Here is a 24,393-nt window from a genome sequence, read left to right on the forward strand (position 1 = left end):
TTTCAAGCCAAAAGTTGTAGCTTCAGCCAACCCACAGGAGGTCAAAATCATCAAACTGTGACATAAGGAATTGCTACACAATGTGGTCTCAACCACTTTCGACCTACCTACTTCTGGTACTATCTCATATACTTGGTTCACACAAAATTGTATTCAATTTTGATATTGTGACATATGTACAATACACTGTATTACCATTTAGATTCTGTATTCAAGCATATGCTTACAATTATAAGCGGATCCAAACACAGTATCACATACTTTCAGCGTGTCCAATTTTTCTCATAAAACCTAGACTGTGACAGAGAAGGCTGATGACACTTTCCAATTTGGTGAATGATTTGGTGCTAAAGACAGTTCCCTTTCAGGCTCAAATGAGATTTGTTGGTTGGTTATTGCTATCCAAGACCCGATGCAAGTTTGTTACCTTTCTGGCTCAAGTGAAAGATCTCTCTTTACAGTATACCTGTACAGACGCACAATACAAGACAGAGACACCTTCACCCACCTGGTAGCTCAAGACTGTTGTAGGTGAGGAAGACGCGATGTTGTCCGCTCTCGTTGGGGATGTAAGTGACGTTGTAGCCAGATGACACCTCGCGGATGTCCACTGGGATGTTGCGTCCTGACGGACTGACCACTCGCACAGTCTGCTCGCACTTGCCTGCTCGCGTTGTGTCCACTGCAATAGATTTTCAGAGTTATGAAATGCTTGCAGGGAAAGGATGAATTTACTGAGTCATTTTTTTTAAAGCTTAAAACAAATGAAATCCAAAGAAAATTTGAAGTCGTGGTTTTTGAATTCTACAAAACAACCTTTTCTTTTAAGCTTAAAACAAATGAAATCCACACAAAAATTAAAGGCGTGGTTTTTGAAGTCTATAAAATAACCAGTTCTTGAGTGTATTTTGGACTCTGGTGTACCCTTGAAATTTGACCAATGTCACTAAAACTTCGAGGATGAAAGTTGTTTGTTCATTTTAATGTTTTTAATTCTCAAGGGTGCCAGGACAATGGTTCCGCATCACTCTCACCGACAGCTGTGGTGTATCTTCATCACTCTCACCGACAGCTGTGGTGTATCTTCATCACTCTCACCTACAACTGTGGTGTATCTTCATCACTCTCACCTACAGCTGTGGTGTATCTTCATCACTCTCACCTACAACTGTGGTGTATCTTCATCACTCTCACCTACAGCTGTGGTGTATCTTCATCACTCTCACCTACAGCTGTGGTGTATCTTCATCACTCTTACCTACAACTGTGGTGTATCTTCATCACTCTCACCTACAGCTGTGGTGTATCTTCATCACTCTCACCTACAGCTGTGGTGTATCTTCATCACTCTCACCGACAGCTGTGGTGTATCTTCATCACTCTCACCGACAGCTGTGGTGTATCTTCATCACTCTCACCTACAACTGTGGTGTATCTTCAGAGCGCTTACACCTATTTGTTTCTTAGATATGACCAAACCTTGTCAATAAAATTCAACCCTCGATTGTTTTGTAGCAAGAACGGCTCAAAAAAACGATTGCGGGGAGGAAAGTCATCAGATGACCTCTGACCTTCATACTAGAGCTAGATCTTGCACGTCATCGGTGAACCTACCAGGCAAATCCGTTTTCTTCTCAGATATTGCCATTGTCTAGGTACAACAACTGCCAACAGAATAAACAAATAAAAAGTGATACGGGGAAGGTAAGATGATGCATGACCTCAAAGTAACCTTGAGATAGTCGATGTTCGGAAATAACTTTTGCTGCGAAAAAAAAAGGGCAAACAAACCCGCGTGACTGATGAGGCGTGTTGCTACATGTTGTCCCGAGCACATGTAAGACACGCAACTCAATAGTGATTGGCCTATTTTGTCACGCCGGTTTGTTTGCAATCTTTTATTCTGCAGCAAAAGTTACTTCCGGAATTGGTCTCTTCAAAGTGAGGTCGTCCACACTATGACTCAACCTACCAGAAAATCCTGCCTGTTCCCCAACGTTTCCATTGTAGAAGTTGTCGACACGGATCTTGGTGACGTCAAACACCTCGATGTAGAAGGGAGCTCCCTTCACCCGCTGGCCAGCGAACAGCACGTCCACCGAGTGACGGCCTGCAAAACACACACACTTTCTAGCATTACTGTCCATGGAGGAATAATAGCAATCTGAAACCTTTTTGTTTGTTGCTTTGTAACTCATACACACACACACAAGCACACATGCATGCATGCACACACACACACCAATGAATGTAGGCGCACACAAACACACACACACGCAAGCACACATACACACACATGTGCGCAAAGACACACACACACTCACACTCACACATATGCATGCAAACACACACACACACACACACACACACACACATGCAAACACACACACACACACACACTATTTCTCACCTCACAAAGATTTACATACAAACTCATTGAACATAAATTCTTCAGACAAGTTTCAAATCCTAATATCCAAAACAATCTCTACTAACTTCGAAACGCAAAATGTTATTGTCATTCACTGTAACAACCTCCCCACCCCCCCCCCCCTCCCCCCATACTTCGCAGAAAATAGTGCACAACAGAAAAAGAAGAAAAACAAGACACACCTGGCTCCTTAGGGGTCCACTCCACCTTATAGTCCCCGTCTGTGTTCTGGATGAGGTGGGCGTCCAGCTGTTCCCCCGTGGGGGCTGATCAACAAGACACAAATTACGCACATCATTAGCAACACACAACAAAACAGACATAAAGGTGTAACGATGCATGCCCAATAGGCTCACTTAGAAAATTGCTGTTCAGTCAAACTCCCTTTTGAAGACCTCCAAAATCTGACAAAATCACGTCTTAAAAGGTAGGGGGACGGGCGCTGTGGCGGGGTGGTAAGACGTCGGCCTCTTAATCGGAAGGTCGAGTGTTTGAATCCCGGCCGCGGTCGCCTGGTGGGTTAAGTGTGGAGATTTTTCCGATCTCCCAGGTCAACTTATGTGCAGACCTGCTTAGTGACTTATCCCCCTTCGTGTGTACACGCAAGCACAAGACCAAGTGCGCACGAAAAAGATCCTGTAATCCATGTCAGAGTTCGGTGGGTTATAGAAACACGAAAATACCCAGCATGCTTCCTCCGAAAGCGGCGTATGGCTGCCTAAATGGCGGGGTAAAAACGGTCATACACGTAAAAATTCCACTCGTGCTAAAACATGTGTACGTGGGAGTTTCAGCCCACGAATGCAGAAGAAGAAGACACCCCTATTTTAAGACTTCCTCCATTTTCAAACCTTGTTTTCAAAAGATGTTCTCTTCATAGAGTCTGCAAATTTACCTCTATTTTAAGACTCCCTACCTTTTCTTCTTCTTCTGCGTTCATGGGCTGAAACTCCCACGTACACTCGTGTTTTTTGCACGAGTGGAATTTTACGTGTATGACCGTTTTTTACCCCGCCATTTAGGCAGCCATACGCCTTTTTCGGAGGAAGCATGCTTGGTATTTTCGTGTTTCTATAACCCACCGAACTCTGACATGGATTACAGGGTCTTTTTCGTGCACACTTGGTCTTGTGCTTGCGTGTACACACGGGGGTGTTCGGACACCGAGGAGAGTCTGCACACAAAGTTGACTCTGAGAAATAAATCTCTCGCCGAACGTGGGGACGAACTCACGCTGACAGCGGCCAACTGGATACAAATCCAGTGCGCTACCGACTGACCTACATCCCCGCCCGGGGTGTCTTAAAAGGGGGGTTCCACTGAACAGTACTTACAGCTGAAATGGTTTGAATTCCATAAGTAGCAGATATGCATTAGTTATGTAGATTGGGACTTTGGACTTGTAAAAAAATAAACACTTTTGTAAATTAATTCAAGATCATTCACAGAATTGTTTTTATGTTTTTCTAAACTGTGTTAAACAGTTACACAAATCATTAAAGTGAAATCTTAAAGTTACTTAGATCTACTGTATAACTCATTTATCAAAAATTAAAAAAATAAGGCTGAGAGACACATTCTTCGTTATTCCACAATCTGAAACACATAAAAAGGCACTGCAAACTCTCAGAAATACAAGATCAAATTCTGAACGCTTGCCAAAGGTGAAAAACAAGAACATTCAATGAGACAACATCAAATCACTGTGAGGGTAATACATACACCGTGATCACAGCTTAAAAAAATCACCGATCATGCAATAGCAACATGTACACAACATGCAGAGAACAGCTCAGCTCAAACTTAACACACAACATGTGATGTCATTTCACAACATTTTCACCTGCAAAAATTAAAAATAAATGCAACGCTTTCTTCAAGACATGCAAAGCTTTAAAATTTGACAATACTGATAAAAGAAATACAAGCCTAATACAAAAAAAGAATGTTTGTCATTCAAAATCGGTAAGAAACTTGTTGTTGATGACCCAAAGGACTATCGGCCAAATCTGACTTTTCAGTGTTAAAACAACTTGGATCTATTCATAGTAGAGGTACAATCACATGGTACCTCCCCTTACCACCCCTCTATTTTACGGCACCTTCCATATTACGACCCACTTTTTCTATGATGGATTATTTTCCCCTATATTTCTTACCTCTATATTATGTCCCCCTCTCTGTTCCGACTTAACTTAAGACTAACCATCAGTGGACTTATAATATCAACTTTTCTGAAGAAAAAAAATCTCAAGATTTGGGTTTACTTTTAACTTCAATTCCAGTCGAGTTCGGTACACAAAAATGTGTTGAAATCTTCTCAGAACCAGTCGCTTGCAAATGGTGGACAGCCACAGTTTTTCAAGTCTATTTTAGCTCATTACTTTATTTTGTCCAAATAAAACTTTGCAAAATTGTGCAATCTGATCTCAAGAGTGGTCTCTGGAGCTTTGAGAATACCAAGCCAATAAATGTAAAAATCTCATGCCTGGAAATATTTTGACAAAATTGGCAAATTGTGCAATCTGAACTCAAGAATGGTCTCTGGAGCTTTAACCAGATCTTTACTTTATTCTGAAAAGAAGTTTGCAACAACTACAATGGTCAACACATGTAAGGTTACAAAATCGCTATGAAATTATTTAACTTTACTTGCTGGCTACAAACCCCTCAATATTACAAGCACCTTTTGGTTACATTTCCAAAGTCGTTAGACAGAGGTACCAGTCTGTATAGCGAAGTAAACTTTTGCTCCTAAAATATGCACTTTTTGAAAGAATAACAATTAATTATTAAGCTCAAAACCATCACAGCCACAAAAAATCAACTTGGCTGCCCAAGTGGTATTCACTCTTTCAACATTACTGTAGAAAAACAAGAAACATTAAAAATAAGGTACCTTATAATTTGCCCCCCCCCCCCCCCCCCCATTCCAAATCAAAGCAAACAATTAACCAAATGAGAAAGTTTGAATCCTCTTGTATTGCTTTATTTCTTCTCCCTACACTTGGCATGGGTGGGACTAAAAAATGGCATGAATCCTGGAGAAAAAAGAAAAAGAAAAAAAAGGCCATAATCGAATACAGATTTCCGGCATATACCGGAAGAATCCCACCCATGCTAATGCACTATCACTAAAGCAACAGAATTCTACATGTATGATCTGTGACAGCCATCAATTAGGCTGAAACAAGAGAATCAAAAGATCAGTTTTCATGCATACATCTGCAATCACATCATCTATATACACGTACTTCAAGCAATGCCTTCCCCAGGGTGATTGAAAGGTTTTGGTGCGTGTGAGAGACAGATAGAAGCCCTACATGCCTTAATGGAACCAGAATAAACAACAACAAAAGAATATTCAACTGGGATCTTGTTTAAATGTAAAAAATTTAAAAATTAAAATAATGATCTGGGAAAAATTAGATAAAAAAAAAAGTTAAAAAAAATAAATAAAAAGGAAAAACAATAATCATCCGGGAAATCATCTGGGAAGGTATGGGAAAATTCATCAACCCAATTCCATGTAAACCAGATGCACAATCAGTTAAACATCGGATAAATAATTATCAGCGAGCTCACACAGCTTTGACCTGAAGAGTTCCATGCACAGAATAATTGAAAAATAGTGAGTGTGTTGTCCTCAACCAAAGCATTGTCAGTTTAGGTAGACTAGCTAATAATACAACATTAAACGGGTACCCTTTGTGTGTCATCAACAATGCCATAACATCCACATGCATTCACAAGAATTTGAAATTCTCAAAATATGTCAATGGTATACTGAAGAAGGCGGTTACATGCCAAAATATTGATATGAAAGTACCTAACCTGGTTACTGGTGTGTTTTCTTTCTATTTAAATGGTATACTAGCTGATTCAGACGACTGTCAAAACATTGACTGTTCTTTCACAGCTACGAAAAAAAGAAGGGTGTTTTGGACTCGTGAAGATACATGGAGGAAAGTATCAACCTATTACAGTGGAACCCCCCTTTTAAGACATCCAAAAATCTGAGAAAATCAGGTCTTAAAAAGGAGGGAATCTTTAAATGGGGTTAATCATACAGAGGATATGAACAGAAGGTCTTAGAAAACAGGGTCTTAAAAGGGAGGAAGTCTTAAATTGGGGGTCTTAAAAGGGGGGTTCCACTGTACAACGTCAATCGGATTTATCTAGCTTCTTAACCATGCAGTTTTGCAGAGGTTTTTGGTCATTTTCAAAGGCTGTTGTTTGGGGTTGGCAGTTGGCAAAAGACCGAAACTGAATCAAATCCTCAATAACTTAATTTGCAGTCGTTTCAGCAAAATTGCCAAACTTTTTCACAGTGGGAAAACGGTGACACCAAGGCCTGCCTAAAACTGTCCCAGAATTGCCTACTGACTTTAATTTTCATACGGCAAACTTGCTGAAAAAAAATCCGACATCCCTGCACTATTATTCAGTTAAGATACCCATGCATTTGCAAGTATTGTGCCACATATTTTTAATCTACAAAAATTTGATTTTTGCTGGTTGTACAAAGCCAGTTGTCTAGATCTGTGGAGACCACTAAATAATGTGCAGGCTGGTCAATCCATGAACATGACAAAAGGAAATAAGAATTTTAGTGCACAGGTTTTTTTGGGGAAAACAAATGTTGGCATTATTTTTTTCTACAAAAAGTGTGCTTGCCCTTGAGTAGCTGTAAGATTCTGTGATGGCTTATATAAATTCTGGAGGATGTAATTTTGGTGCTATAAAGAACCGACGCGCTCACAAAACAAAACGAACACTAGAATTGGAAAATTAATTTTCGTTTTGAATCTTTGTCTTCTGTCCGTTTCTGTGTCTTCTGTCCGTTTCTGTGTCTTCTGTCCGTTTCTTTGTCTTCTGTCCGTTTCTGTGTCTTCTGTCCGTTTCTGTGTCTTCTGTCCGTTTCTTTGTCTTCTGTCCGTTTCTTTGTCTTCTTTCCGTTTCTGTGTCTTCTTTCCGTTTCTTTGTCTTCTTTCCGTCTCTGTGTCTTCTGTCCGTTTCTTTGTCTTCTTTCCGTTTCTGTGTCCTACGTTTATTCTATGTAGGGTTTTTCTAACATATTTTTGTCTTGGTGATTTTTTATTGATTTGCCGCCATCTTGTTTCGGCCGCCATTTTGTCGTCCATCTTTGATGTTTATGTTTTTAGGACACCTTTGATGTTTATGTTTTTAGGCCATCTTTGATGTTTAGTTTGATGTTTCGAATTCTAAGTTTAGTTTTTTCTTTTCTATCAGTTTCCACCGCTCCGCGCTTCTCGCTCACCGCTCCGCGCTTCTCGCTCCATGCTCCACGCTTCACACTCTACTGTTCTGCACTCTCACTAAGCTAGTCCTTTCTACTTCACATTTTAGCTTTAATTCACTTTCTAAACTTAGATTAGTTTTTCCGCCACGCTCCGATATAGGTTACTTAGCCTCTCCATAGATTTATGTTTAGCCTTTTATATATTGATATTATGAGCTGATTCCGAATTACTATGACATCGACAAGTATGACCATATTCACAATAAACTTTAATTAATTTTCCAATTCTAGTGTTCGTTTTGTTTTGTGAGCGCGTCGGTTCTTTATAGCACCAAAATTACATCCTCCAGAATTTATATAAGCCATCACAGAATCTTACAGCTACTCAAGGGCAAGCACAGTGGAAACTTTGATATTTTTTGGAACATTTTGGATTGTTTTCGACAAAGAACTTTATGAACTTTTGTAGGCCTGTGATTAGGGCCACTGACTTTTGAACTTCTTATCCTTACGAATCTTGTGAAGAGATCATGAACCTTTTGTCTTAAAGGAACTGTGTTTCGTATCTAGCGAACAATATTTTAATTTATTTTGTCGGGCCCAGAGCAGAGCAACTTAGGCATTATTTTAGGTTTGTTGACCATAGCATTGCACACTTCGTACTTCGTATTTTCTTCCCCTCTAGTGAGTGACCCGAGGTGTGCCGTTTTGAATTTTGTTTCTTTATATTTCGCAAGTCTTTGTTAACCTCTACGTTTTCACTTGACTTAAAGTATGGATGAGAGATTACCTTCTCATGAGAGTGCCGAGCTATCCCCTTACACTTTGAAGTTAGAAAGGGATGAACATTTTGCTTCGGACACTGATGGTCGTAAGAATGAAGGCGACCATGATGGCGCTCAGGGCGAGCCTCTAGTTGAACCCTCTCAGACCCAAGACACTTTGAATTCAGATAACATTCCCCCTCAAGCTGAACATTCTCCTAGACAGGAAGGTTTAGGTACTGAGCCTTCTCAACAGGCTGCAAGTGCAGAGCATCTCGCTCAACGAAGTAGAGAAGAAAGAGGCCCCGCCATTGTTAGGGCTAGACTTAATGCTGAGGTGAGGGAACTGTCAGACAAGTACTGGGCCCTAAGCCGAGCTCATAAGAATACGATCAGCGAGTTGTGCACAGCCTTTAGGGAAACACCAGACCTAAGGAGAGTCCTTAAAGCTCAAAAAATAACCCTCTGTGAGCGCCTAAACGAGCTTAATGTAGCGAACTCGAGGCTTTGTCAAGTGGCTGAAAGTGATGTAGCTATAGAAGAGGATTTGAGCGATATGCACATGCAAACGGAGACACTCAAAGAACAATACCGCAGTCTCTTTCCCAAGTTAGACCCGTACGCCTCCAGCTCAGACTTGACTTCCACAGTCGCTTCTGGAGGTGCTAGAGAGGTTTCTCTAGATGCTTCTTTGGCGGTTAGTGCAGCGAGATTTAGGTCTCAGCAAATGGTCGCAGATGAAAGGGCCAGACAAGAAGAGACTCTTTTGCTTTTAGAGGAGAAGGCTTCTAGGTCCAAAGCTTTGGCGGCAGAGAAGAAGGCAGAGTTTGAAAGAGAGTTGGAGAGAGAAGCTCAAGATGAAAGGTTAGCTTGGAAGAAAAAGGAAAAGGAAGTTAAGGCTGCACTAGAGAGGGTGGAGAGAGAAGGCAAGATGCAAGAAGAGCATGAAGTTTTTAAGATCCTTAAAACTGACATAGAAGACCAGCAAAGGGCTAGAGAAAGATTCATGCCTCAGCTACCTCGTGACAGCCCCATTGATAGGTACCTAGGTACTCACAGCACCCTGCATGTAGGTACACACATAGAGAGCATAGGAGATGTGGCGGTAGGGTATGATAGGCACACACAGCACACACAAGATACATATAAGCCTGCGACAGCCGACACCTACGCCCGCCCGCGTCACCAGCCAGCAGCCAACACCCTCGTCTCTGGGCAACATCAGCCTGCGGCAGCCAAGCCTGGACTCCCGCCACTTCAGCAGCCCACGGAGGTCAGGGCTTATGCCCCTTCGCATCTCCAGTCGGCCGTCGAGGATATCCGCGACACTCTTCGAGGCATCTCCAGGACCCTTGCTCAACCTGTCTCCGCTTTTCACCCACTTCCAGCAGCGGTCACAGCCACGGCTCCTACCACTACGACGATGACTACAGCCACCACAATGACGACGAGAGTCGGAGGCCAATTCGCGACCTCCTTTCGGCCTCAGTTTGTCAAAGCTGAGATTCCAAGCCACGAAGATCATCCTCGCCAGATCTACGCGCCTTCCCGTTTCCCTCACAAATCCCTCAATCCATCAGCGAGACCTTTTCCCGGGCCTTTCCCTGGTCCTTTTCCTGCCATGACCTCCCGAGAGTCTCCGACCTATGTGCCAAGCTTTGCATATGGGCCTTCTGTCATGCATCCTCCCATGCAAACGCAGCAATATGACCACGCTGCAAGCTTTGCTCCTGACACTGACTACACACAGCATGGTTTTCAAGAGGCTCCGGTCACGAGCCCTTCAGACGTCTACTACGGGCAAGATGCGTACCTTCCTCAGATGCAAGGCCAGCCAGCGCTCTCCGAGGGTTCTGCCCTAGCTCGTACTCTAGCTGAGGCTCTCCTGATCAACAGGTTACCGACGCAGGAGCCCACTACGTTTTCAGGAGATCCTTTGACGTACCCTCTCTGGAGGTCCTCATTCACGCTTTTGATTGAGCGGCAGGGCGTTTCTGCAGAGGAAAAGCTCCTCTACTTGGAGAAGTACTTGGACGGTCCGGCGAAGGATGCGGTCAAGGGACTCTTTCTGATCAGGGATGCCCAGGCCTATCAGCAGGCCCTTCAGACGCTGGAGGAAAGATTCGGCAGTTCTTTCGTCGTTGCCAGAGCCTTCCGAGAGAAACTAGATGCATGGCCGGTAATCAAACCCAAAGATGGACAAGCCCTCCGCGCCTTCTCGGACTTTCTTGGACAATGCCTTGTGGCGAGCCGAGTGATAGGCCAGCTACAGAATCTGGAAGACCAAGCCTATCACAAGACACTCATGACCAAGCTTCCAGATTGGTTGGTGAGAAACTGGGTGCGGAAAGTAAACAAGACCAAGAACGAGAAGAAACGCTACCCTACCTTTGAGGAGCTGTCAGCTTTCATCAAGACAGAGGCAGACATCCTTTGCGAGCCCCTTTTCTCCTCCAGCAAATCTGCCACCTCTTCCACCTCACAGACCGCCAGTTCAGCAGTCCCCAAGAAAACATCGTACAGTACGGATTGTTCTACTACATCTGCATGTCAAGAGTGTGACAGATGTCAGCACCACGCTAAAACTGTCCTGAGTACGAACTGCGACGAAGTCTGTCCCTTTTGTACCGTTCGTTTTCCGACCAGCTCTTCTTCTCATCCTCTACTCAGATGCCAGAGGTTCGATGAGATTCCCGTTGAGGACAGGAAACACTTCATGTACGAAACGTCCTTGTGCTTCTCCTGTGCCAGAAAGACTGGCCATAGAAGTGTAGACTGCACTATTAGGGCGATATGTGACAAGTGCCAAGGCCCACATCTCACTATGCTGCATGGAGCGCCTAGCTACAGGAAGAAGATTCCCAATCAGCAACGGAATGCACGGGGACCGCCAGATTCTTCAAGGTTTGTCTGTCTCAGTCAAGATGCCCGTGTTTCTGCCTCTGGATCAGCATTCGCGACGACCAACAAGTCAGACAGACCAGTCAGAGCTACCATGATTGTTCCGGTCAGAGTTTCAACGAAAGAGAATCCCACGGTAGAGCATACGACATACGCGCTGCTTGACACCATGTCTTGCATCTCCTTCGTTACTGAATCTTTGAGTGACAAGCTGAACACTCATTCTGAGCCAGCGTCATTGAGGCTGAACACTATGACTTCTCAGAACACTCATATCGAATGTCAGAGAGTGACCGGATTGTGTGTCAAGGCCCTCAACTCCAATGTTTCCCACAACCTGAAAACGCTCTACACGACGGACCATCTCACCAATGACACTGAGAACATACCAACATCAGAGACCGCTCGTAACATCAAGCATTTGAGTCATATTGCCAGCGAGATTCCCCCATTGCTCGAAGGCTGCACTCCCGGGTTGTTGATTGGCTACGATCATGCAGAGCTATTCATGCCAGAGAGAGTCATCAAGGGAGACCCATACGCCGTTCTCACACCGTTGGGTTGGACCATACTGGGACAAGTGTCGCCAAAACAGTCTGTCCATGACGTGATGCACGTGTCTCTAACAGAACATTGTCTCAGCGAGTACGAAGGTGAATCAGTCGCTTCCGTATACCGCACGACACTCGCCGAACCCAGCATCTCCGACCCCCTCCATGCCATGGAAAGGATTTTGAGAAGACCACTACGAAGAAGACCACTACGAAGAAGACCACTACGAAGAAGACCACTACGAAGAAGACTAGTACGAAGAAGACCACAACGAAGAAGACAACGACGAAGAAGACCACGACGAAGAAGACCAGTACAAAGAAGACTAGTACAAAGAAGACCACAACGAAGACGACCACGACGAAGAAGAAAGTGGCTTCTTCCCCAACGAAACGTTGCTGTCGGAGATGTCGTCGTGCTACGTGACGAAGCCGTATGCAGAGCAGATTGGCCTCTTGGACTCGTGACGGAGGTTCGCCCCAGCGACGATGGACTCGTGCGAACCTGCAAGCTGAAGACTGTCAAGGTCACCTCGAAGACGAGCCATTCCACTTTCTACTACTGGCGCCCCATCGCTAAGCTGACCGTGCTGGTGAAGGCAGACCCGGACACTCAATGACTTTCCCAGTGAACTTTACTGTTTTCGACAGACCGTTTGTGCATGTTTTGGTCTGACGTAATCCGTTCGCCTTTTTGACAGGTGGCGCTGTTTTGATTTGGGGAGAAAATTTCGTCTTAATGCAAATATTTTTTGTGAGTGTGTGGTTTCTCTCCATTTTGTATATATATATGTTTTTGGTTCCGCATTTTGGAACGAAAGCTCTTGACAGAGGCAAGCGCTTAATGAATCGGTTTTGTTTAGTCCTTCCCGCGTGCGGATGCCTGTGCTTATGATTAAGACGACTGAAGATGTTTTTCTTTTGTATTTTGTAGGTTGCGACTACAGTCTTTTATACTGAGTTGCGGGTTATGTAAAGGTGCAAGAATAATGTTGACACGGTATGTTGACAGTGACGGACCGACGAAATATGATGTTACATTTGTTGAAAGAACACGTGTGATTTTTTAGATTGAGACTCATAGAGAGTGCGTTTCGAACAGCTACGTTTTGGATAATGCCAAAAGGATTCTGTAACGTTTCGGATTTTTGTATTTTGAACCACGTATGAGAGTGCGTTTTGAACAGCTACGTTTTGGATAATGCCAAAAGGATTCTGTAATGTCTCGGATTTTGTTTTTGAACCACGTATGTATTCGATGATTTTTGTTGATTTTTTTTATGTCGACTTTTGTAAAGACTAAGATGTCTTCGAGGGGGGAATGTGAATGCCCCTGCTAAGGAGCCTTCTGTGTATTTAGATTCTTTTTGTTTTGCTTGTGTTTTTTAGTCTTGCTTCTAGCTTGACTCGCATGCGACTTTCCGTGGTGGTGGCTTTCCCTTTTTGTTCTTTCACTTTTATTATCTTATTTCACTTTTGTCCCTATTTGTTCCCATTTTGCAGCCACCTCTGTAGGTTCGCGTGCGGGTCTAGCTCGCTCTTTATCTTCTAGTTTTCTTTTTTAAGTATGAGCGTCCTGGTACGAACTTTGTTTTGTTTTAATGACGTTAAATATTGTAACGAACTAATTTATAAACAAGGTAGTGTGGCCGGCGTTTTTCTGATATTAATTTCATGTGCCTGTATGGCTCACGCTGGACAGCCTATGGAGTTTTCCCCGGAGAGCACGGGACGCATGTTTTGCAACAGTAATATTGTAGTAACGCGCAGTATTTTTAGTTCACCTCTGTGGTGGATAGCCTGTATTCGTCGTCACTTACTGGGAAGCCGTTCACGGAACAAGATGTTTTAGGATGGATAGATTTTTTTGCTCTGTTCCGGGGCCCAGTGTTTTCTGCCAGCCTCCAGTTTTGTTTTTAAGTTATTTTGTAGTTCAGGTTCAGTTGCTCGCCTTGAGTCTGTTTTTAGATTATTGATGCTGTCAAAGGCGAGTATCCATTTCTGACTATGTTTCTTTTATTTACCGAATTCGTGTAATTTTCGTTTTGAATCTTTGTCTTCTGTCCGTTTCTGTGTCTTCTGTCCGTTTCCTTGTCTTCTGTCCGTTTCTGTGTCTTCTGTCCGTTTCTTTGTCTTCTGTCCGTTTCTGTGTCTTCTTTCCGTCTCTGTGTCTTCTGTCCGTTTCTTTGTCTTCTTTCCGTTTCTGTGTCTTCTTTCCGTTTCTTTGTCTTCTTTCCGTCTCTGTGTCTTCTGTCCGTTTCTTTGTCTTCTTTCCGTTTCTGTGTCCTACGTTTATTCTATGTAGGGTTTTTCTAACATATTTTTGTCTTGGTGATTTTTTATTGATTTGCCGCCATCTTGTTTCGGCCGCCATTTTGTCGTCCATCTTTGATGTTTATGTTTTTAGGACACCTTTGATGTTTATGTTTTTAGGCCATCTTTGATGTTTAGTTTGATGTTTCGAATTCTAAGTTTAGTTTTTTCTTTTCTATCAGTTTCCACCGCTCCGCGCTTCTCGCTCACCGCTCCGCGCTTCTCGCTCCATGCTCCACGCTTCACACTCTACTGTTCTGCACTCTCACTAAACTAGTTCTTTCTACTTCACATTTTAGCTTTAATTCGCTTTCTAAACTTAGATTAGTTTTTCCGCCACGCTCCTATATAGGTTACTTAGCCTCTCCATAGATTTATGTTAGCCTTTTATATATTGATATTATGAGCTGATTCCGAATTACTATGACATCGACAAGTATGACCATATTCACAATAAACTTTAATTAATTTTCCAATTCTAGTGTTCGTTTTGTTTTGTGAGCGCGTCGGTTCTTTATAGCACCAAAATTACATCCTCCAGAATTTATATAAGCCATCACAGAATCTTACAGCTACTCAAGGGCAAGCACAAAAAGTATTCCAGAAAAAAAACTTGCCAAAACCAAAACTGAGTGTGCATTTCTGTGAGCTACAAAAATTCCGCAGATGAAGAACTTAATTTAAAAGTATAAAAGACTGCAAATCTTTCTTGTCCAATCTTAGTCCAATGAGTGAATACAGTGCAGCAGAGAATTTAAAGCATTGGTACTGAGGAAAGAAACAGAAAATAATGACTGCCCTCACGTTGCAGAAAAGAGTGCATCAGTATCAACTTGCTATCAGAGCTCCAACCATGCATGTCGGCTATAAATGCACCTGTGTTCACCTCACATTCACAGAAAATCTCATTTATTCAAACATTTCAATAATAAATTTTCATTTGATTAATATACTTACCCAACTCACATATATAGCATGTGAGATCGTGTCAATGCTAACTATGTGAGTTGGAGTAAGAATATGTAATCTGATCAAAAATTTCAATAATAAATTTTCATTTGATAATATACTTACCCAACTCACATAGTTAGCATTGACATGATCTCACATCTATATCTATATACGGCTTGTGTGTGTCTGTCTGTCACTTCGCGATGAACGGCCAAAGTTCTCGATGGATCTGCTTCACATTTGGTGGGCATATTCAGGTAGACCCCGCACACAATCTGGTCGATGAAAATTTTCAACACGTGCTCTCAACGCGCAGCGCTGAACTGATTTTGGTTTTTATGGTTTTTCTGTACATCCATTCCCAGTAACTCTTCCTTTTCTTCTCCAGTGTTTTGCGCGTTTATCTCCCTTCCTTCATGTGGCATCAATCGCGTAAGCCGGGTACCCGACGAAGCCGGGTATTCGGCTCTACTTCTTCCCGGCGAAGCCGGCTATTCATCTAGTGCTATATATGTGAGTTGGAGTAAGAATATGTAATTTAATTTTTCTCATGAGAAGAAAGTGTTATTTCATTCTGACATTATTATTGACTGAATATTGTTTTGGCTTATCCAAGTCAGAACAACATACTGTAAATTTTGTATACGCTTTCTGTTGAAGTCATGTTTTCCATTTGTTTAGTGTGTGTGCCAAACGAAGTTACTTTCCTCCTTTTGGAGTGAGCAAATTTAGTTAGATACAGTATTAGATGCAGCTTTCCATGGTAAACAAAAAAGGTCGCAAGCATGGTTGTAGCCCTGATAAAACCCTAACTCAGTGACTACGAAAGTACAGGAACCTCTGTCCTTCCTACATTTTTGGTGAAAAGTACTATCCGAAGAACTAATACTTCAACCCTGGACTTCGTCATCATTACAAGCAGTGAACTTCCTCGCCCTACGCATTCTCTCATTCCTTTATTCAACCACCATGGCCCCCATGCATAATTCATGTACAGGCAAAGGCTACGATTGGCTGGCTGCCAGCAGTTTCCATGGCAACCTTCAATGTTGACGTCCAGCTGCTCAGTGTCGATTTTCTGTCCGGCGGTGTGAAGCATGAAGAAGTTCTTGCCATCGCTGCGAGTGTTGATGGGCTCTGTGCCGCGGAAACTGATGGTGATGAAGTGAGGCGTTTCATCCTCCACGTTCACAATCAGTGGGCATCCTGGACAGAGCAAAGCAGGCATGAGAACATGAAATTGTAAAAAAATAAAAATAAAATAAATAAAAAGCTTGACCAAAACATTTGGACAAAATTTGCAAAATTGTGCAATCTGAACTCAAGAATGGTCTCTGGAGCTTCGAGAATACCAAGCCGATTAATGTGAAAATCTCACGCCTGGAAATATTTTGACAAAATTTGCAAAATGGTGCAATCTAAACTCAAGAATGTGTCTGGAGGTTTGAGAATACCAAGCTAATACATGTGAAAATCTCACGTCTGGAAACACAAAGTGAAATCAACTGTTATATTGGTGGGTGCAAGAAAATAAATAATAAATAACACTAAAACTTGGAAGTGTCCAGATTTGAAGCATTAACCCCAACACTGATCATAATGAAAACAGCTTAAAAAGAAAAGTCAAACATGTGCATCAGAGAACTGCAACTGAGAAACACATAGATGCACACAGGTGAACATTCAGGCTGATAAATAGGCACACCTAAACCACTCTATTCTACACTGCAACATTTCATGTAAATCAGGTAGCTGTGAAACAGAAGAAAGTTTCCTTCAGACAACAGAAGACTATCAACCATTCCACTAACAAGATAACAATAACAATGTACTCACCAGCCTTTTTGGCTCACGTAAGTGTAGCCTATGCGATGATAAACTTTGTCTGTCTGTGCGTGCGTGCGTGCGTGCGTGCGTGTGTGTGTGTGTGTGTGTGTGTGATAGAAACTTTAACATTTCCGAGTCTATGGATAAAGCTCGCATAAGAAGATTACGTCTCGGTCCAAAGTGTTTGACGTGTGTGATAAAAGACGTCACATTATGACGTAAGAGGGTTAGACGTCACGCAAAGGAATTACTGAAAGTCTCAGTCATTGTTATTGTGAGCGGGCCGAGACTAGTTGGCAGATCCAGGGTCTCGCTTTCTTGCACAGTTTCACCTATGCTTACTGTGTGTGTGTGTGTGTGTGTGTGACGGAGTGATTGAGTTTGTGTTACTGTTTGTCGATTTCTTACGTGAGCCTTGAAGGCTTCGCCTCTTGTTCCTTTTGGTGTTTGTTTTTGGCGAGTACATTTTCATTGTTATCTTGTTATAGTTCTTCACACCTGTAGTTGCTTATTCAATATCTCACTAACAAACAGAGACAAACTTTCTAACCTGGAATAGTTTCCGGGTTGAAGCTAGCCTTCACTAAATCCAAAAACAAAGAGACTGCCAACGTTCCAAAGTTCAGAATAAAAAAACCAAGAAAGGTAGGTTGTTGGAACATTTGTTATTGACAAAAATAACACACACACGTTATTGGAACACTTGTTATTGACAAAAATAATACATTTGTGAATGTATTGTTTTGTCAATAACAAACGTTCCAACAACCTACCTTTCTTGGGTTTTTCATTCTAGCCTTCACGAGACAAACTTTCTAACCTGGAATAGTTTCCCCGTTGAATGTAGCCTTCACTTCATAGTGTCCGGTCTCAGGGGGCATGAATGTGTAGCGGTATTTTCCGTCCCCCAGCGATTCTCTCTCAGTATGCAATCGCTGACCGTGGTGAGTGACTACTGCGTCTAGATCACCCACACCTGCCTTGGACGTGTCAACTGCACAGCACAATCATTATTATCATTCATGAGAAATGGAATGAAATTAGGCGGAGCGTGTGGGTGCGTGGTGTGTATGACCGAGTGTGTGTGTGTGTGTGTGTGTGTGTGTGTGTGTGTGTGTGTGTGTGTGTGTGAGTGTGCGTGCGTGCGTGTGTGTGTGCGTGCGTGCGTTCACATGTCTTTGTGTGTATGGTGTGTTTGACTAAGAGTGTGTGTGTGTATGACTTATGCAAGTGTGTGTGTGTGTATGACTTATGCAAGTGTGTGTGTGTGTATGACTATGAGTGTGTGTGTGTGTGTGTGTGTGTGTGTGTGTGTGTGTGTGTGTGCATGTGCGTGTGTGCGCAAGTGTGTGTGTGCCTGCACGCATGTATGTGTGAGTGGTTGTGTGTGTGCCCACAAATGATTTGACATTCACGAATGTCGCACACATGCATACATGTACATGTGAGCGTGCATGCATATGTGCATACATGCATCTGAGTTCATCTATCCATCCTCCTCTCTATATTCAGCCAGACTTCAAACCAAAACCAAAACTCTCCACATCTCCACTTACTCGTGAATCCAATTTCTCTCTCCTTCTTCATGGTACGATCCACATCGGTGATCCTGACCCTGGTCGGGTCATAGGCCTGGCACGTGAAAGGGCCGCCCTGGACCCGCGTTCCTGCGAAAGTGACGTCGATGTTGTGCGCCCCTGGCTCCATGGGAGTGAACTCTACACGAGAGATGTGACCCTTGCGATTTATGCCACACGGTACTCTGGAGCCCGATGGTCCTGAAATTTGGGAAACAGACGATGAATAGGTTGCTGGTTTCTTCTTCATTCATGGGCTGATACTCCCACGCTTTTTACATGCATTACCGTTTTTACCCTGCCATTGGGTGGCCGTTTTTACCCTGCCATACACACCACGCACCACTGGGTGGCCGAGTGGTAACGCACTTGCGCTCGGAAGCGAGAGGTTGCGTGTTCGACCCTGGGTCAGGCCGCAATTTTCTCCCCCCTTTCCTAACCTAGGTGGTGGGTTCAAGTGCTAGTCTTTCGGATGAGACGAAAAACCGAGGTCCCTTCGTGTACACTACATTGGGGTGTGCACGTTAAAGATCCCACGATTGACAAAAGGGTCTTTCCTGGCAAAATTGTATAGGCATAGATAAAAATGTCCACCAAATACCCGTTTGACTTGGAATAAAGGCCGTGAAAGGTGAATGCTCGCCTAATAGGCTACTGAGCTTTACTGGCCGATGTGAATGCGTTATATATTGTGTGTAAAAAATGTCTGTTTGTCTGTCTGTCTGTACAAAATTCCATTTCAAATGGCAGAAATTAATATGTAAGCGCCTAGGGCTATATCTAGATTAGGCGCATAAAAATGATCACAATATTAATAATAATAATAATAATTTAGGCAGCCATTGGCCGCTTTGGGGGGATTTAGGTTACTGGTGAATGAAGAACAAGAGAATCCGTCTGAAAGTAAAAGATTATGTTCTGCACCCGAAGGTTCTGAAATTTAGGAAAGAGAGGATGAATAGGGAGCTGGTGAATGGAGAACAAGTTAATCCATCTGAATGTATAAGATTCATGTTCTGCGACCCAAAGGTTCTGAAATAGACGATTTTCAGAAATAACTCTGTCGGGTTTGAATGGTTTTTGAAAGAGTGACTACACTTGCTTTTACTCTGACAAATACCTAATAGTGCTCCTGTCCATGTGTTCAAACACACCCCTCGCCAGTGACTGGCCCCTCCAGTGTTTGTCCGGGTAAAAAGCAAGGGCATTCACTCTTTCACAACCAATGCAAACCCGACAGTTATTTTTGGAATTCGTCTATTGAAAAAGCAGAAAATGCATGAAATGGTCTGAACTGTAATTTGTAAGGGGTGGAGTAGGTAGAAGGGACACTGTCACAATGTGAATTATTTCTGGGAAACCTCTTCCCCCCCCCCCCTCCACTCTCCCCTTCTCTGTCTTCTATTGACAGACAAACATTCTTAGTGCTTCAAACAACAACTTTGATAGCTTCTTATTTTGTATTAGTCTTACACTAACTGGTACCAAGATCACTAACAATCCATTCCCCCGAAAGCGGCATACAGCAGCCTGAATGGCGGGATAAAAACGGTCATACACGTAAAAACACTCTCGTGCAAAAAACACAAGTGTACATGGGAGTTTCAGCCCATGAACACAGAAGAAGAAGAAAACCTACATTCCATGATAATTCTGTACTCCAACGAGCAAGAATCTACACCATGACTAAAATCAAGTACGTCACACAAAGACTTACATTTCTTTTGAAAAAAGATCTACACATACCTGTGATTGCAACATCCAGATCGGCAGCGTCCATGCCGTGAAGGTCAAGGTTGAACCAGGATTCACGATAAACTTTAGCAGCCTGCAGTCCCTCGCCGCTGATACTGACGCTGCTACTGTCTATCACGTCCACATGATATGGAGCTCCTGAGCAATGAAAACAATCAGACATCAACACCAGAATACGAATACGAATGGTTTATTGCTGTAGACCATCTGCCTTTAGCAAGGAGGTGGGGGTTGGGGGTTGAAGTACATAAACTGTTGGAAATATTCAAACCGAAGACAACATCTACGAATGTTAGCGCGATTCACGATCTTGATCAACCACAATCAGGTGTTTGCTTTTCACACTGAACAATGTCACATGTGTTTTCTAGTTGTCACTGTCGAAAACTGTTCAAGATATCACGAGAGTAATTTTGGCACATCAACACCACAGATCACCAGAAAAACACACAAGATCGGGAACAGAGTATCAGACAAAAAACCAACAACTGCAGGCAGCGAATAAAGTAACCAAAATAAAAGTGAGAAACTAATATAGACAGAATGCTAGAGCAAGAAAAATGAAACAAACCTGGCAAAGGTACACCATTGAAGGTGACATTGGCGGTATGAGTGTTGACATCACGAGGGGTGAAGGTCACCTCCACACGACCTCCACCGACTTCTCGCACCTGACAGGGAATTTTCCCATTGCGACTTTTCACGTCAGCTTCCAACGTTCCTTGGCCGGCAAGTGAGGTGTCCACTGCAAAAAAGGGAATAATTATTCCTTTGAATGTTTCTCATGAGCATAAAGGTTATGTAAGAAGATGATTGTTATCAATAGACGGGCGCAGTGGCGTGGTGGTAAGACGTCGGCCTCCTAATCGGGAGGTCGTGAGTTCGAATCCCTGTCGCTGCCGCCTGGTGGGTTAAGAGTGGAGATTTTTCCGATCTCCCAGGTCAACTTATGTGCAGACCTGCTGGTGACTTAACTCCCTTCGTGTGCACACGCAAGCACAAGACCAAGTGCGCACGGAAAAGATCCTGTAATCCATGTCAGAGTTCGGTGGGTTATAGAAACACGAAAATACCCAGCATGCTTCCTCCGAAAGCGGCGTATGGCTGCCTAAAGGGCGGGGTAAAAACGGTCATACACGTAAAAATCCACTCGTGCTAAAAACATGAGTGAACGTGGGAGTCTAAGCCCATGAACGAAGAAGAAGAAATAGACCATAGAACTTGTTAAATGGCTTGTTTACTTAGATTAAGATAAACAGAGAAAGAGAGAGAGACTTGTGTCTGTGCATTTGTGCATGTGTGTGTGCATGTGTGTGTGTGTGTGTGTGTGTGTGTGTGTGTGTGTGTGTGTGTGTGTGTGTGTGTGTGTGTGTGTGCGTGTGTGCGTGAGCGAGTGCGCGCATGTGTGTGTGTGTACAAATATGCATGCATTCTCCTTTTGTCATTCAAGAACAAGCTCACTACAATAATACAATAACAAACCAAAAGAAAATGCAATTAATAGGGTCACAATCAGTGTTCAGTTCAAGATCAAAAAGGGATGTGCACATCTTTTTTAAATTTACAGTGGAATCCAGCTATAACGAACCTGGGTATAAAGAAATCCCTCTTTTAACAAACTGCCATTGATTACCTGGCAGACAGCCTTCTATTTCTTACTTGTTACTTTCCGGCTACATCGAACCTTTTGAACTCATTTGCATAACGAACCCCTCTTTTAACAAACACGTTTTCATCGCCCCAGAGCCGTTTTGTCTCTAAAAGTCACAAGGCTACAACAAACTGATGTCAATAATTGTCTCCAAAGACAAAAATACACAAAAATACACAAACACAAGTGCACATCGTGTGATGAGCGAACTCTGAACAAACAGCAGGAGGTGCACGGAACAGCCACCGCCGCTGTGTTTTCACTATTACAATCCGTCGGTAAGACTTCAGATCCAATTTCTAGGACACATGACTGCGTACAAAAGATTGGGCATGCTTTTCTCTTTTTTGACGATTTGCCTTTACGCTTGTTGTGTACTCAATTCTTCATCAAAGAATGTTTATGGGAAATATCTCGCTCCACTGTTTTTGAAGTGACCGTCTAAAGATGGCGCCCACTGCCACAGAAGCGCGTGTTGCTGCCAATACCCTACATAGCTACTTGCAGGCAAAGTGCAGCGATGTCTGTGATATGATCTCCAAATTGGAGTGTACAGTGGAGAAGTGTGCCAGTTCTGAGCAGCGTCAGACAAACATTCTGGACTTTTTCAAAATAGCTTAGTACGTGTGTCGCGGCAGTGTCAGTGTGTGCAGTGTCTTCTTTGACGGACACGGAGATTGATCAGAATGTACATGTACATGCTTTTACACGACTTTAAATTTTACTTCTAAAATTGTGACAGTAAAGTGAACATTTGAACTATGCCTCTCTCTATGGATTATATTATGAAGCTGTTGAAAACATGCAGAGATTGTACTCTCCAAGGAAAGATCGATGGGACGATCATTTGAAGGTGAGTGGGAAAACTTGTTTAAAGGCCATTTAGGGTTGAAAACTCTACAGCGAATTGCTGATATAACAAACTAAAATGTATCTCCCTTGAGATTCGTTGTACCCGGACTCCACTGTACATGTGAAATTCTTCAAAACTGTCAGAGGTGTGCCAATGCGATCTTTTCACAACCACCAAAACAATAAAGACAATAGCGTTCACACCATTAACACTATGACAAACAACACAAACACCTATAACAAATGACTTACTAGTGAAAAGGTTACAAAACAAAAACAATGAAAACTGGACTGATGTTTTAACAACTGGCTCGACAGAAACAAATACAATCTGAACGTTTCGACCACAAGGTCTTCTGAAGCAATTGAATATAAAACAAAAGAAAGAGAAAAGAAGAAGATGTGTAGTCAGGGAAAACCAGTGCCTGGCCTGTCTAAAAACCCCTCCACGTGAGGGATTTTGCAGCAAGTGAGATTGAAGATAAAGAGGGAAATTTTTTCTCTGCGCGCGAGCCAGCAAGCAGGATGTCTCAGGACTGTACAGGGGAGGAACAGTTTCTCAGCAAATAAATATAAAAAAATATAAAGGAAGAGAAAAGAAGAAATTGAGGAGAGAAGAAGACAGAGGAGGAAGAGTTTGTGGTGTGAACACTTACTGTACATGGTGAAAGGCTTGTTGAGATAGGCGCGGCCCGTGCTGTTGACGCGCACCAGGGCAGGGTCGAATATCTCCACGTCGAAAGGACTCCCGCGAATCTCCATTCCGCCGTACTCCACATACACCTTGTGTATTCCTGTGGAAGAACAGCAGTAAAAGTCAGACACTTGAAAGACAATTCTTGGATAAGGATAAGATGTATTAGTCCTGTGAGGTAACCCTCATGGAAATTCGAACTGCTTTCTCACTGGGGAAAGCCAGCTGCCATACTGTATACGGCGCTACCCATTTTTTACTATTTCTTTCGAATACATCACCTCAATTTAACTAATAGGAGTTACCTTACTTACGAGTGCTAGACTGAGAAGCGTCCTATGTTACCAGTACTAGACTGTAAACAAGGTCGCTAACTCTAGATTTCCGTCGGTATACCATTTAGGGGAGTAGTCTCCCTTTATCGGTAGTACCTCTCTGCGCATGTGCCAATGCCCATAATCCCCAGTTTCAATTTCTTGCTACGGGGAGCTAGACGTGTATTTAGACCTTTCCCGTCTAAGAAGACTTCCTTCACAGGAACTACAACTTTCACCTTCAATCACGGTTTGGGCTTTCCTTTTTAAGGGCGATTACTACGCCCGTATACATTCAATGATTCATCACGTTGAACAACGTAACGAACCGTGAAAATGAAAGTGAAACGGCTTAAAAATGTAACAAAGTTACTTGGTCATAAGTAGAAGGTACTTCAATCATCAATGATACCTTGTTGACACACAGAGCCTAACAGGCTCCGTTACTTGTCTTTTAAAACTAGTGAACATGCAATTGAACGACAACTATTCTTTACTCAGTCGTTACGAATGTCGAACAGATATTTACAGCGGTTGGACCGGTTTCAT

At 42.9% G+C, this 24,393-nt stretch overlaps 1 protein-coding gene across 5 annotated transcripts in view; it reads right to left on the bottom strand.

Moving 5' to 3' along the window:
* LOC138945608 (filamin-A-like) overlaps positions 1 to 24,393 on the bottom strand; it is a 175,176-nt gene that overhangs the window by 55,838 nt on the left and 94,945 nt on the right. For 3 of the 5 annotated variants that reach the window (XM_070317058.1, XM_070317059.1, XM_070317061.1), the window contains 9 exons: positions 23,493 to 23,630; positions 20,905 to 21,078; positions 20,325 to 20,471; positions 18,558 to 18,779; positions 17,822 to 17,995; positions 16,216 to 16,380; positions 2,614 to 2,697; positions 1,973 to 2,110; positions 509 to 682 (listed from right to left, as the gene is read on the bottom strand). In XM_070317058.1, coding sequence (XP_070173159.1) covers positions 509 to 682; positions 1,973 to 2,110; positions 2,614 to 2,697; positions 16,216 to 16,380; positions 17,822 to 17,995; positions 18,558 to 18,779; positions 20,325 to 20,471; positions 20,905 to 21,078; positions 23,493 to 23,630 — 1,416 coding nt within the window. The remainder of the gene's footprint in view (positions 1 to 508; positions 683 to 1,972; positions 2,111 to 2,613; positions 2,698 to 16,215; positions 16,381 to 17,821; positions 17,996 to 18,557; positions 18,780 to 20,324; positions 20,472 to 20,904; positions 21,079 to 23,492; positions 23,631 to 24,393) is intronic. The other 2 variants (XM_070317060.1, XM_070317062.1) reach the window with 1 other exon arrangement.

This window comes from Littorina saxatilis, linkage group LG13 (genome assembly GCF_037325665.1).
Source record: "Littorina saxatilis isolate snail1 linkage group LG13, US_GU_Lsax_2.0, whole genome shotgun sequence".
In the NCBI taxonomy this organism is placed as follows: Eukaryota; Metazoa; Mollusca; class Gastropoda; order Littorinimorpha; family Littorinidae; genus Littorina; species Littorina saxatilis.